This window comes from Neopelma chrysocephalum, unplaced genomic scaffold (assembly GCF_003984885.1).
Source record: "Neopelma chrysocephalum unplaced genomic scaffold, ASM398488v2 Primary Assembly neopelma1_22, whole genome shotgun sequence".
Lineage (NCBI taxonomy): Eukaryota > Metazoa > Chordata > Aves > Passeriformes > Pipridae > Neopelma > Neopelma chrysocephalum.
The window spans coordinates 10,622,598-10,636,527 of record NW_020897689.1 but is presented as its reverse complement, the minus strand read 5'-3'; the positions used below and the strand labels follow the sequence as shown (position 1 = coordinate 10,636,527).

The window sequence follows — 13,930 nt, the reverse complement described above, 5'->3', positions numbered from 1 at the left end:
AGCAACAACCACAACTACCTTCTTTTCCGGTCTGGGTGATATGTTTATATTTTGCAGAAGCACTCATTGGCTCGACCCCAAAGGTCACCACCCCCTGGGGGGTTACCATTTTATAACTCTAGGGGGAAAACTGTTTTTTCCCCCACCACACCTGTATAATTTTCCCACACTTTTGTCCATGATTTCCTGGGTGAACATATACTTACCGAACATGTACTACTCTATGGTTTTGAACATGCAGAATAAATCTGGTTTGTCCAGTAGATACTGAACTTAATACACATTACTGGCTATCACCTCAGCCTGTGTACATATGATGTGAGTATGGATCATAGTTACAGAGTGGAAACAGTCCAGTTCTCAGTGAGAAAGTATGTGCATATAAAAGTTCCTTGTGTTTTTTGCTGTCCTCTTTGCTTTCACTTTCTCTTTTCTTTGTTTTCCTTTTCCCTCCTGTGGTGTATTTGTGCCAGAGATTAACCTCTATTGGGGTATTTTCTTTAGCAATACAGTTTTAATGACCTATCATTCCAACCCTTAATGAGAAGATGCTATGCTACTTTATGAATTCCAGTGTAATTTTGAATTGCAGATCTTCAGAAGCATTTAAAAAATATTCTTAAATAATATCTGCTTTGATTGTGAAGTAGAAATCTTAGCTTTGATATTCTGGTAAAAGCTACTATTACAGTGTTAGTTTTGTGTTTAAAAATTGACTGTTTCAGACTATAGTAGAGCTTAAATAGTTGCTGGCTGATAGTCAAAATGTTAGTTGACTGACAAATCAACTTTTTATTTATATCAAATATACAATTTTAAGCATAGGTGGTAAAACTTAAGAAAATAAATGGACATTAAGGACTTCTTCATAACAAAAAATAGACTTCTTTTTCATGAAAATCCTATTAATTAATTTCTAAATTTTGATATTTAGGAAGTGGAATAAATATATTAAATTTAACAGAAATCAGAAAAAGAAGAAGAAAAAGAACTCTCTTTGGTTTCAACTGATAGGCCTTTTTTGGGGGGGTTAATTGTTTATTAAGTCTTGGGAAAATGACCCTACAAATTTTATAACTATCTGATTTGATTATTTTAACAGAAAATAAAGGAACAAGAAGAGATTTTAGAAGTTATGATAAGCCTTGGCAGGTAAATGCAAAAAAGCCCAAAAAGTCGAAGAGTGACCTTGCTGTGTCCAACATTTCTCCACCATCACCGGAGTCCAAGTCATGTAAGAAAGCTTCACTACATTAATAATTTGTGCATAATTTCAAACCCATAGTATGTTTTTCTATTGAATTAGGATTAAAATGGAAAGCAAACTATGAGCAGTTGAGATGGCTGTATATGTGTTAGAAGAGTTTGATTCTTGCCTTACTCTCACTTGAATTCTGAATATTTTAAAATATCCTATGTAGTCATCTATAGAGAGAATAGAATTCTACATAGATGGTTTAAAAAATAGACTAATCTCTGGGTGTCATGCACAATTTTATATTTGGATACTAGTTATGATTTGATGTTTTCATTTGCAATACCATTTTGCATGTGTAAAATCTGTTCTGTTGATATTGGTCCTAATAACAGATTTTTTTCAGGGGGGCAGACAATGCAAAACTATGAATTATGAACAGCTACTGTTCAAGGTATAGGAGTAGTGTCAGCAGAACAGATGTACTGCTCTGAGAGTTGCTGGAGGAATCTAAATGTACACTGAAAGAAAAGGCAAATTAGAAATAGAGTGGCTGAAGAGAATATTGTCAATCACCTGTAAAATAGAAGTAGTAAAAATAGAGACAACAAGCCTTAACGAAATATAATGCTTCCTGTGTACTAGCTATTGAAGATATTTAATTTTTAAGCTTGATTCTTAATGTTCATTTTTTTCCCAAATAAATATATCTACAATATGCATATGTAAATAAATATAGTAACACACATACAGAATTGTGTGTATAAGATTTGTTCTCCAAAATAAATTGCAAAATGTTTTCTTCTGTTGACTGTAGCTTTTTGAATTTTTGTAATAGCCAAATCTTTTTAATAACTGTGACTGTGATTAGGTGGGCCAGATGTGAACAGATACATAGTATACGGCAGTAGAAAGCTTGCTTTCTTTCCTCTAAAAACAAGGTGGGGAAATCTAGACTTCAGTGGAGCCTAAGGAAAATCGCCCAGTTGCCTCATTAAGTCAAAATATGGCACAACATATTTGGGTAAAGTTAATCATTATAAATTTATGCAATAGAGATAGTGTGATTTTGGGTAATTAACAGTCTTGTATGGTTATGAAACCTTTTTGATTGAGAATAAATAACTAACAAGTAAAAATACCTGTTACAGGTAGCTGTGTCCCACAGTATAGCTTTTCTCAATATTAGTTTTTCTGGAAATGAAGCATTTGTCTTTGTTTCTTCAGGAAATACATCCCCTGCTTCAAAAAGGCTCAAATTTCATCATTAGTTCCACTGTACCTCTCAATGGGCACATGAATTTTTAAGTCAGTTCAAAAGAAGCACATGGATTTTAATTCACTTTCAAGAGTAAATAGAGATATTCAAATAAATGCTCATAGTCACTCATAATCTGTGTCTAATCTAACATATTTGCTGGATAACAGCAGTTTATGGAGATCCACTGTTAGAAACAGTGGCCAAAGGTATTGTGAGTTGTTCCTGTCATCATACTGTGTTCCTTTCCTTCCTCCCTGTGCTTGGTCTTCAGATTCATGCCCTGTCCTAAAGATCTGAAGTTCTCAGTCTTTATCCCAGATAGGGGTATGACATCATGTCTCTCCCTTCATTTGTGTGCCTGCTATAAGTTTCGTGCTTGTTGAGTCCTTAGGTTGACCCAGGAGAGGGACAAAGAGGAAGCTGGACATTCTAAACTACCAGGTCTCATGTCAAAAAAGGAAATATTTTATACATTCATAATAAGACTGGGCTCAAGGATCTGTCCCTTTGAACTGATGGACACTTAATATATGTTCTTCAGTTGGTCAGTAGCTCTCAAGCTACCCAAGTCCCTAAGTCTAGAAGCAGTGTGTGGGAGTGCAGCTTTGCCTATAACAGGAGTAGAATTAGGGTGTGATTAATGCAATTGGACATATATAAATACATGGCACTGCATGGGATAAATTCTGAGCATGCTAAAAGAGGAGACTAATGTCATTGCAAGGCCTTTCGGTCATCAGTGAAATGTCATAATGATTGTAGGAGATTCCTGATAACTAGAAAAATGCAAATATCACATGGATTTTGAGGAAGGGCAAGAAGGAAATGTTGGGGACTATAAGCTGGTCAGCCTAACCTCGTTCTCTGGGAAGGTTGTTGAGCAAATTTATCTGGAAGGTGTTACTAACCACAAGAAGGAGGAAAATGTGATTGGAAACAGCAAGAATGGATTTATGAGATCATAAATGTCTGAACAGATCAAAATGGTTGTCCTCTTTGGTGAAAAAACTGGCCCTGTAACCAAAGAAAGAGCAGTGGATGCTTAATACCTTGACTTTATAGCAAAACCTTTCTCAGTTTCCCATAGTATCCTTAAAACTCAATTGGTAAAATATGGACTGGATAAGTGGACAACAAGATGTGTGGAAAGTTGACGCAAGCTGTTAGCTTCAGGGAACTGTGACTGGCAATGCAAATTACAGTTGGAAAATCTATCATTACTGGCATGTTTGAGGGACTGGTACTGAGACCAATTTCATTTAAAAGAATTTCTTAATGTCCTGGATGATGAGATAGAATGTTCTTTAGGTTTGCAGGTGAGTCCAAATTATGGGAAGTGGTTGATATTCTAGGTAGCAGGGTTGCTATTCAGAGTTACAGGACTGAGGAATGGGCTGAGAGGAACCTCATGAAGTTCAACACAGGCAAATTAAAAATCCTGCATCTTGGATGAAGTAACCCTGAACAATAGTAAAAAATGGGAAATAAATGACTAGAAAGTATCTTTGCAGAAAAAGATGTGGTGTGCTGGTGGGCAAGAACTTGAATATGAACCAGTCTGTGGCTGTGTGCTCATGCAGCGCTGAAGGTGAGCTGCATACTAGGCTGCAATAGCAAAAACATAGCCAGCAGTGTTTGTTTTTCACTTTTGAGATGAAAGAAATAAAAGCTGAGGGGAGATTTCATTGTCACCATCAAGTACTCTGCTGGAGGATGGTATTTTAGTTGCCATCACAGAGGCTGGTTTCAGCCACGTGCCTTTTTGTCGTATCTGCTTCTTATTTTCTGCCAACTAGATTAATACTGATGTTCTTTTGACATTTTTTTTGGGTTTATGGCAAAATCAGTGGATACCGTGTGCCTCTTCAACTACACAGATCGGCAGAAAGCAAGCATGTTTAGAAGCCATTTATTGCTCTGTCCAGATGTGCATAGCATATTCCATTTGTTTTGTGTCTTCTACTTGTACCTCAAGACATTTTTGTGTGTCATTGTACATTTTTTTCCAAAGGCTCTCCAAAGAGCTAGTAGGGACTCATCTGAGAAACAGAATGTTTTCTGTCTGCTGAGACCTGAAGATTTACTCTCAGATTTGTGTTAAAAAGAACAAACCCCCACTCCCAAGAACCTAAAAAGGCCCCCCCAAAACTGCCAAAACAAGCCCAAAATTTAATGGAGTCCATCAGCTGTAATATGTCTGTTGCAAAGTTTTTGTCTTATGACTGTCTTGTTCAAATGATCCTGAACTCGTGAGTTTATTCAGAACTGAGAACTGTAATTTCATAGGAATCTTTGAAACATCAAGATATTTGATTTATTTAATTAGGAAATCTTTTTTTCCTTCACAGTGATGTTGACTGCAGTGTTCATGTTAATCCTGCAGAAATATCACTTCCTTATTCATTCAACTTTTTTGCTGAAAAGATTCCCCCAGTCCCTCCTCCTACCTGTTATGATCTCAGCTGCACCTGAAACACACAAATAAGAAGCCTTGATATATACCTGAGACACACAAACAAGAAATCTTGATATCTAAGAGGTCTGACCACTTACTTGGTGTGCGTGCAAAACCAGAATTAAGCAGAAGCTACTGCTGTTGGCTGGCAAGGAAGAAGCTTGGAGCTATGGCTCTGTGTGTGTGTGTATAAATATACTTAATGAAATGTTTTGGTAACCACATTCTGTATTTGAAGAAGAACAAATTCAGAAGTTTCAAAATAGTTTGTAGAACAGACTTCTTGCTTCCCAGTTAGACACTTTTAGGCAAAGTAGGTTGGTCTCTTCACCACCTCCATATCAAATCAGAGATCATTCACTCTGCTTCAGTTCAGCATTCTCACCACGTCCCATTTGTGATTGCAGTGTTGTGTACTTCTAGTTGCTCTTGGTCAGTCTAGAACTGTAGGCCGTCATTCTCTTAGCCTCTTCACTCACATGCAGATACTGTGAAAACCAGTTTGGCTATATTATCAAAGAACTCTAATCTGAATGCTATTACGAGATTTAAATACGTGAATAATTTTATGCTCAATAATAATATACTTATTTTTGTTCTTTGAGCTGTAAGGTGATCATATAATGTATTAATGATATGTAGGATTTAATGACCAACTAGTCTGATTCTGTCTGCAAATCATGTCTTGAAAAGACACATATGTGTAGATAACACCAGTACTATCATCCAGTATAAAATAAAGGTTTACTGATTTATGACAGAATTCACAACACACCTGTGAATGAATCTGATGTGCGTTTGTTGACAGGGCACACTAGCAGAAAATCAGAAATACCGGCAAGTGTGTCTTTCCAGTCTCCTAAGATGAGATGGGGAAATCTCATCTCCACAAAGGGAAACCTTACATATTTCGATACAAAGGGCTACAATGTAGGTGTAATAATTTTTCTGAATTGTAGGCAAATAATTTCACGAGAAAGTTTTCTATAATATATAAATCACTCAAATAACAGAGGTGAGGTTGAGGTGGGTACTGTAATGAGGGATTTGAAATTACTGATATGACAGCTTTGAGGAATGAGTAAGTATAATAAAAAAAATGAAGGTCAGAATATAATGAAAGGATTTTACTAAGTGTGTAGTGACATATGCACATAAATGATTTATGATGGGCTTCGTACATACCAAGGAGGATCATGTATTTGAAAAGATTTTAAAGAAAGATCGTATGGGCTTTTTACAGTTCTGCATGCTTCACACAAGGCCATCCATTTGAAAATGACCAGTGCTTGTTGATCCCACAGTTGAGAAGATACGAGTTGATACTTCAGAAACATCTGTAAGCAAGCAGAAAATTAACTTGAAAGGACAAACACGTGCCACGTGATATAATTAAATAATTTTTAGTATCCATTCATTAGTTGGAAGAGTAGGTAAGTAAGAAGAGCTGTGTCGTCTCTAGAAGTAATAAAAATTTCAGTCAGTTCTAATTCTGTTTAACTTTTCCCTCAGTTCTGGTTCAGTTATAGAATGAGCCAAACTAATTATTGAAATAAATTCTATTGAAACTTAGAAATATTTCATGACAGCATATCTGTTTTGGTACATTTTCACTGAAGTGCAAAATGGTTCACTGAAACACAGCTGGCAGATAGTAAACCACCATGCAGAGCAAATTTCCGCTGTGATTTTGACTGATTTCCTACCATCCATCTAGTGAGAAGCAGTCTAAGCTTCCTGTGATTGTAGGACATTTGTCTGAAACTAGGGACCAAATCACTGTGTCTTGAGCAAGTGTTTGTACCTTTCAAGGATAGAGTCTTGATACTCTCATTTTCCTGGTGTGAATTGGTCCATATACTTGGCAGTTGCTGATACTGGAACTCCACAGCTGTAGAGTAGAACTTAGGTCCTTATTTGTTTGTTTCATCCAGCTTCTGCACCATGACAAATTTTGCTTTAAGATCATGTGGTTTCTCAAAAATTCTGTCCTTTTGTATTTTGAAAAATGTGTTTTGTTTCAAACTGACATGATATCAAATTCTAGCTTGTGGAAATTTTCTGCAATGCTCTTAGGTTTAGTCATCTTTGTACATGGTTTTACTATATTAAATTGTTGCCTGTTTGTATTTTGGTGGTACTGTAAGATTTTTGTGCTGTAGTGAGTTCAGTATAAACATGGAAAGAAAAGTCTGTCATACTGCGAGTGATGATGTAGAATATAGTTTTGGCACACTGAAGGGAGATGGTAAGATGACTGAAAAAGCAGGCATTAAAGGAGCATATGACCTCAATATATAACAAAGGTGAGTGAAAATAGAGAGAATTTATAGAATTCCTTTTCTAGTTTACTAAATATTTATCTTTACTGGTAGTAAAAGTTTAGAAAAAATACTAAGTGGAACATTTTGTAAATAAGAAAAAGGATGAGAAATACTGAAGTTGTGCTGTTTAATTTATATATGCTAGGATCTGTGAATGGAGTAAATTTTTTCACACAAAAATTTACTTTTAATTGACAGAGCAGTTCCTAAACCAGAGAATGATAAAGTAGTAGTAGTAGTAGTAGCAGTAGTGTTGGCATTTATAAGTATCAACAAAAATTTCAAGCTGCCCATCTGAGTAGAGGCTATTCCTACTGTAATACTTGTATCTATTCACAAGAAGCCACTATAGCTCATTATTTCCATTGTCCTCAGAAGGAAATATATTACTTGTCTTTTTTGAACACAGAGCAGAATCAGACTCTGACATGCTAACTTGCCCTTCTCTTCCCTCCTCCTTATTGAGAGTTCATGTGTCCCTTTCCTCCTATTCTTATCTCTGTAGGTCTTTTAAAATGTCTTCTTTCTCTTCTGTCTTTGAGAATGTCTGTAATTGCAGTCTAATATATTAACTAATAGTTACCCAGGTTCCTGACTGGGTGTTACAGATCAGGATATACTGTGGTTTTCAGACTCTCATAGATGTCTGGTTTGAAGATGACTTGGTTTATGTGGAATCATGTTCATTCTGAAAGAAGGACTTTAACATAACACTGTCCTATTTCTTTACCAGGAAAATATGACTATTGTTTTAACTTCAACTTTCCTTATTGGAGTTGATTCAAAGTAGAGAAGATTCTGTATTCACACAGAGGAAAGTCAGCAATAAGGCAAATTTCATTAGCAATTTTTTAACACATTTTGTAATAGCTAGCAGTGATGTCTGAGCATAATTTCCCTCTACCATCATAAAAGCACTCTGAAATTCCAAATTATCATATCACCTTTTTTTTGCACAATCTGTAGGAGTCCTTCTTAGTAAGTTTCCTTCTTAGCATGTAATGAAAATGAAGTTTGTAAGCATAAATTAGTTGACAGCTGTCAAAATAGTAAACAAAAATTTCAAAGCTGTCCAGGATTTATTGGACATCATAGGCTTTTCTTTGAAGTTATTTTTAAGTGAGTAGTTAACAACTACTGATAAATGCAAGTGGTCCTTTCTGGTGGGAAGGTGGACTAGGCATCATCATCTTCACACCAGCATGTGCAGTTCTCAGCATGGGAATGCTATATTTGGAGACCATCCAACAGTTGCATTTGGTGGCAAAGGCAGCAGATTGCTTACTTCTGAACACTGGCAAAAAGAACATGTTAAACTGCAGTTCCAGAAACAGCGTAGTTTTTGTTTTTATTTCTACAAATTGTTCAAAATGTACGCAGTGTTCAATGCAACTCTGTTCATTGTGCATCCTACATATCTCAGACAATCCTTCTCTTTGTTTTAGGTAAAGTTAGCTCAACAGTTGAGAAACTGTTATTTCAAAAATTAAATCAAAGGCCTTGGTAATAGATAATGAGCAGCTGACTGTAAGCTCAGGACTGTGCTTCCCAAGGATTGAGTTTGTTTAAGTAGAGAAATAAAGATTACAGTCTGTACAGCATGAATGATAAGGACATATTTTGTTTCACTGTTTTTAATTAACTGTGTTATCTACACTTCATGATTTTTGGGAAAAAAAAAAGTATGTTGTTTTAAAAGCTGAATCTAAACTATTTCTTTTTTTTCTTACTGTCAAAATACCTAGCAAAGCCAAAAGTACCAATAACTCATTTTTGTTTTGACATTCTTCCTTATTGACCCCTAGACCACACAGTTCTATTTTATTGTACATGAAGTACATTCACATGCAGTAGTTTAAATACATTTTTATTGCATTAATTTTATTATTTTTGTTATTCTTATTAATTATTCCTGTTTACCAATTAATTCAATGCCAAGAATCATCCCAAGAATGCATTTGTTCATAGATGTTTTCATTTTCACTTTACATTGACCAAAGAAAATATTTCCAACTGTTAAAATAGAAGATAATTAATTTCCACTCAAGGTACTTGAGTTTGTAAACTCATTGTGCAGCTTTTTTTCTGCTGTAGGAGTCTGAACTACCAAATCTAAACATCTATATATCTGTGTATATTTAGTGCCAAGGTCAATAGAGCATCCTAAATGGGATTGGAAGACAAAACCGGAGAACCATGATTTTGATGAACTAAATCATATTCTTCAAGAGAGCAAAAAACTTGGAAAAGCCCTTGAGAATCTGTCTCGCAGTAAGTTCATTGATTTTAGTTTTTTGATGTAACCATGCAGCCTGAATTGTGATTTGGAAGTATATACCAGAAAAGTGTCTTCTATTCAGTGAAGACCAAGTTCATTGACATCAGCAGTTACATTCCTGTTGATAAGGTTTACAGAATGTCTGAGATAATTCAGTAGCCCTCCTGGAAACTGAAAGTACTTCCCCTGCACTCCCTTATTTTAGTTTTCTGCTGGTTAGGTGAGCTGAATTAGCTCATAAAGAGATCAACAGAAGAGGCTGGTTTAATGAAAATGGTGGGAACATGCAGCGGGGAGACTGCTTCTTTGGGTGGTAGCAGTTATATTAGATTAACATTTGTAAAACTTTGACCTCTTTGATGGAGTTCAGACTTATCATTGAAAAACAATTAACTATCTTTCATCCTTGACTCCAGTCAGTTTCTTCCAGTTTTCAAAGCAATTAAAATATTTTAAAGCATCTCAAATAAATACTCAGAAACATGAAATCCAATTATTTCATAATAAAAGCCACATATTATCCCTTACACACTTTTTTTTTCTCTCTTTACTGTAGAAGAGAATTCTGAAGTACATTTGGGGGAGCAAATATTTGGGGGAGCAAATACAGTTATTAAAGTATGAAAAGTACTCCTTGCCGTGGTGCATAAAAACTAGGAATGGTGTGATTTGGGAGATACTTGAATGAGAAATATTTTTTTTTCGTCTCATTAGATTTTATCCATGGCAATTCTTCATTCACTGGAGAATTTGCAGATGGTGAGATCAGAGACAGAGCTGAATGAAAAACGGAAGATCTGTTTTGAGGAGAATTTTGAGAGCCAGCATTTTTCAAAATTGTGCCAAATACCCAAACTGGTTTGCCCAAATTCCCTCTCTCCCAAATGTTTTAGGTCGATCACAAAAATTATATTCTGAGAAAGTTTCATATTTATATTAATTGTAGTAGTATAGTTATAGGGCTTTTTTCAAATACACTTCTAGTAAATCAGTCTATCTGCTTGCGAGGAGCAAAACCAATTCCAGTCAGGATCTTTGATTTGTAGCCTCACTATTGCCTGACTGTGTTACTGTGATGGGTGTGAGTGTGCTTTTCAAGCCTTTTTTCTTTAGAGACTTGTAACCAAGCTTAACGCAGATACAGAAACAATTATTTTCAGTTTCAGAAAGGATTATTTATTCACTGTCAGGAGATACAAACCAATCAGATATGAGAGTTCAGTAATTAATGGCTAAATCAGCTCTTCAGTCTTTGTCTTTCCTACTGAATATTGTGTAGATTCCACTGATCTCTAGCTTCCTTATCCCTAAAATACAGTTTGCAGCATTCTGGACCTCTCTTTGCAACAGAGTTTTCTGACTGGAGTGGAAAACACTTCAGCTCTTTTGGGTCTTACACTTGAACCAGGTCAATGTACCTGGTCAGCATTGTTACAGTCCAATTTTCACAGTGTTATTTCACAAATGAAATATTCTTCACTGTGTTTTGTTAGTACTTGATGTTTTCTGAGGGTTTATCAAGATAGTACAGAATTTGAATCCCAGCCCCTAGAGTGCTTTAAATCACTTGCAGCCTGGTAATAAGTTCACTTTTATGAATGTGCTCTCTATTTCTTCATCCAGATCATGAATGGAAATATTGTCAGACCTCTTCATGATCCCATTTCAAATCTGACAACCAGCTCTTGAAAGCTACTCAGTAAGTGCATTTTTTCCCACCAGATGTTTATCTGCTTTGCAGTGATTTCACCTAGAATGTAGTTTTCTAGGGTTTTTTTTACTAGAGTATTGTTCAGGACAGTAAACAAAGTCACATAGCTGAAGTATTTTGCATCTGCTTCCTCCTCTTATCCACTAGGCAAGTTTCCTAGTTGAGAGTGCAATTAGACTGATGTGATGCATTTCATTCTTGATAAATTCATGTTGGCTTGTTCTTATTGCCTTTCTATTCCATTAGATGTTGATACATTGTTTATTTAACAGTTTTCTCTAAGATTTTTGCTGTTTTAGTCTGATTTAGGCTTTCCCACATCTTCCTTTTTTCTTTTTTCGAGAAAGATATGGTATTTACCCTTTCCTGTCCTCTCTATTCCTGAAAGACTGTTGCTAATGGATAAGAGGCTTCTTCAGCTAGTTAAGTGCTCTAGAGTGAATTTCACAAGATTCTGCCAACCTGAATGTATCTAAGTCATCAGAATATCTTTCAGCTTTCACTAGTCTGGCTTGCAGATTTTCCTCTTAAAATCACTAGTGTTAAGCATCTGGCCACAATTAATTTTTTGTTACACTGAAGCAGTGAAAGTATTGAACACTGGGAATTCCTTGTATCGTCTCTTATTTGCTTTCCTTCTCTTTGATGTAGTAGTTCTGCATTTTACTTCGTCCTTCTTAGTGTATTTATAGTATCTTTTCTTGTGACTTCTTTTGTTCTTTGTTAGTTGTTAATTACTCTGTGCTTTAACCTTTTTACTTGTATCATTTAAACACTTGCATCAGATTAATTCTAAGCTGTATGTCCTTGTTTCTAGGTTTTGTATTGCTGATTTTAAGTTCATTTCAGGAAATAAAATTTCTTTTCTGTGATTTCTTTCATGTCAGCATCATAAAAAATCAAAATGAAAAATGTGAAATAGAAGATGTAAAAATAGAAGATATACAATTTTGAAAATAAATATGTTGTTATTGTTCTCCCAAATACAGAATACAGATTGCACATTGAAATTTCTTAGGGGGTTTCAATGAACAGGCATGTCTAGGATTTTGGAAGTATAAGACACATGAAACTTATTCTATGCTGTCCCCAAACAAACGTCCCATGTGGTGAATTTTATGAAAGCCATCACAAGGTCCCATATCTACCTTCTCCAGTGTTGATGCTTGTTTTGGGCAGGCTAGTCAGTGCTTTTGATTCTACAAGCATGTTATGAGTCTAATGCTGCATTTGATGCTAATCTTGTTTGGAAGCAGTATGGGACAGACACTGTGCTCAACAGATAGCTGAGTATGCAAATGATCACAACGCACTATCAGTGGCTTTGTACTGCACCCTCTTATTTCATTCTTCAGTATTTTAACAGGGAAGCGTGACATATAAAATGAGATGTTTGAAGTCAAATGAATTTTTCATCACGTCCCAGAATTTGTTTACATTTTTAAAGATAAGCTTTGGATCTTGTAGTGAGTTTCCATGACTTTGTTGCCTGCTATGCAGCTAACACAGCCTGTGAGTTAAACTGTAGTTGCTTCATTTACTACGCAGTCTAGGTACCTGCTTTGAAACCAACTTGTGCACTTCACACAAAATTAGAACTGCCTGTAAGTGTTGGAAGGTGAGACTCAGGCACTTAGATGTCTGATCTCTTGTATATTCAGTCCTAGTGATTAAAACTGAACTTGCTTATATTTGGACCCCTTCTCCCAAGCCCCATCAAGAAAATATGTGAGTAATTCTGTGCTGTAGTAGATCTGAGAAACCAACAGTGACTTCACACTCAGAGTTAAAAGCATCTTAAATGTTTTGAGAGTCTGAAGAAGATTATTGTTGTAATTATGGTCTAAGCGTGATGGAACTTCATGATTTAAGTATACCATTTTTCAGAGCTCTGCCCACTTTTGAAAGCTGGGTTTTGTTTGCTTCTCCAGTCAGCTGTATGTCATTGAAGTCGATTTGGAACTGGATTTAGGGAAGATTTTGGTTTATGAAGCAACATATAGGAATGTACTGCATTTCCCTTGTGCATGTCTAATTTTCTTTTATTGCAAGGTCTCTTACCTTTACTGCTGTCATCTTTCTTCCTCTGCTGATCATAAGGAATAAAAGTTCCATGTATGCTCTTGTGTTTCAACTTCTGGCCTTCAAAGAGAGTTAAAATCTCCCATATAGCTAAGGATCTTGCTAATGAATATGCCTGTCTTCACCCTCCATTTTCTGAGGATGCAAAAATAGATAACAAGAGATGGAAACCAGTGAATTATGAGTGTTTTGAGTGGGGAAAAAATGAGGGCTAAATTAGTGAGAGCTTGGTGCAATTAGATGTGAAGTCTGTGTACTTCGTGAACAACTTTGCATCTTTTATGCAAACATTTAAGGATTAAAGTGCATATTGAAAATGTATGCATATTGAAGATTTCAATTTACAGATGGTAAGTAACAGCATTTGATGACGCAATGTCTTCTGTGAGATAGGTACTTTTTCATAATTACATGTAACCTTTTAATGAAGATAACCAACGTTTTGTTAGTAACATTTGAATCCTTATTCAGGCCAGGTGTATACTACAAAACAGACATTTTAAGGTCAGAAAATGGTAGTAAGTTAACATTAACCAAAAGTATTTGATAATGTATCCAAATCAGTTAGTTGGAGGGAATCCCAGAAACAGTGGTATCTAGCTATAACAAACAGGAAAACAGTAT

At 35.6% G+C, this 13,930-nt stretch overlaps 1 protein-coding gene across 7 annotated transcripts in view; it reads left to right on the top strand.

Annotated features, from left to right (window-relative positions):
- The window catches only part of CUNH8orf34 (chromosome unknown C8orf34 homolog), a 161,726-nt gene that overhangs the window by 29,472 nt on the left and 118,324 nt on the right, over positions 1–13,930 (top strand). For 6 of the 7 annotated variants that reach the window (XM_027698274.1, XM_027698499.1, XM_027698355.1 and 3 more), the window contains exons 3-4: positions 1,103–1,234; positions 9,378–9,506. In XM_027698274.1, the coding sequence (XP_027554075.1) occupies positions 1,103–1,234; positions 9,378–9,506 (261 nt within the window). The remainder of the gene's footprint in view (positions 1–1,102; positions 1,235–9,377; positions 9,507–13,930) is intronic. The other variant, XM_027698647.1, reaches the window with a different exon arrangement.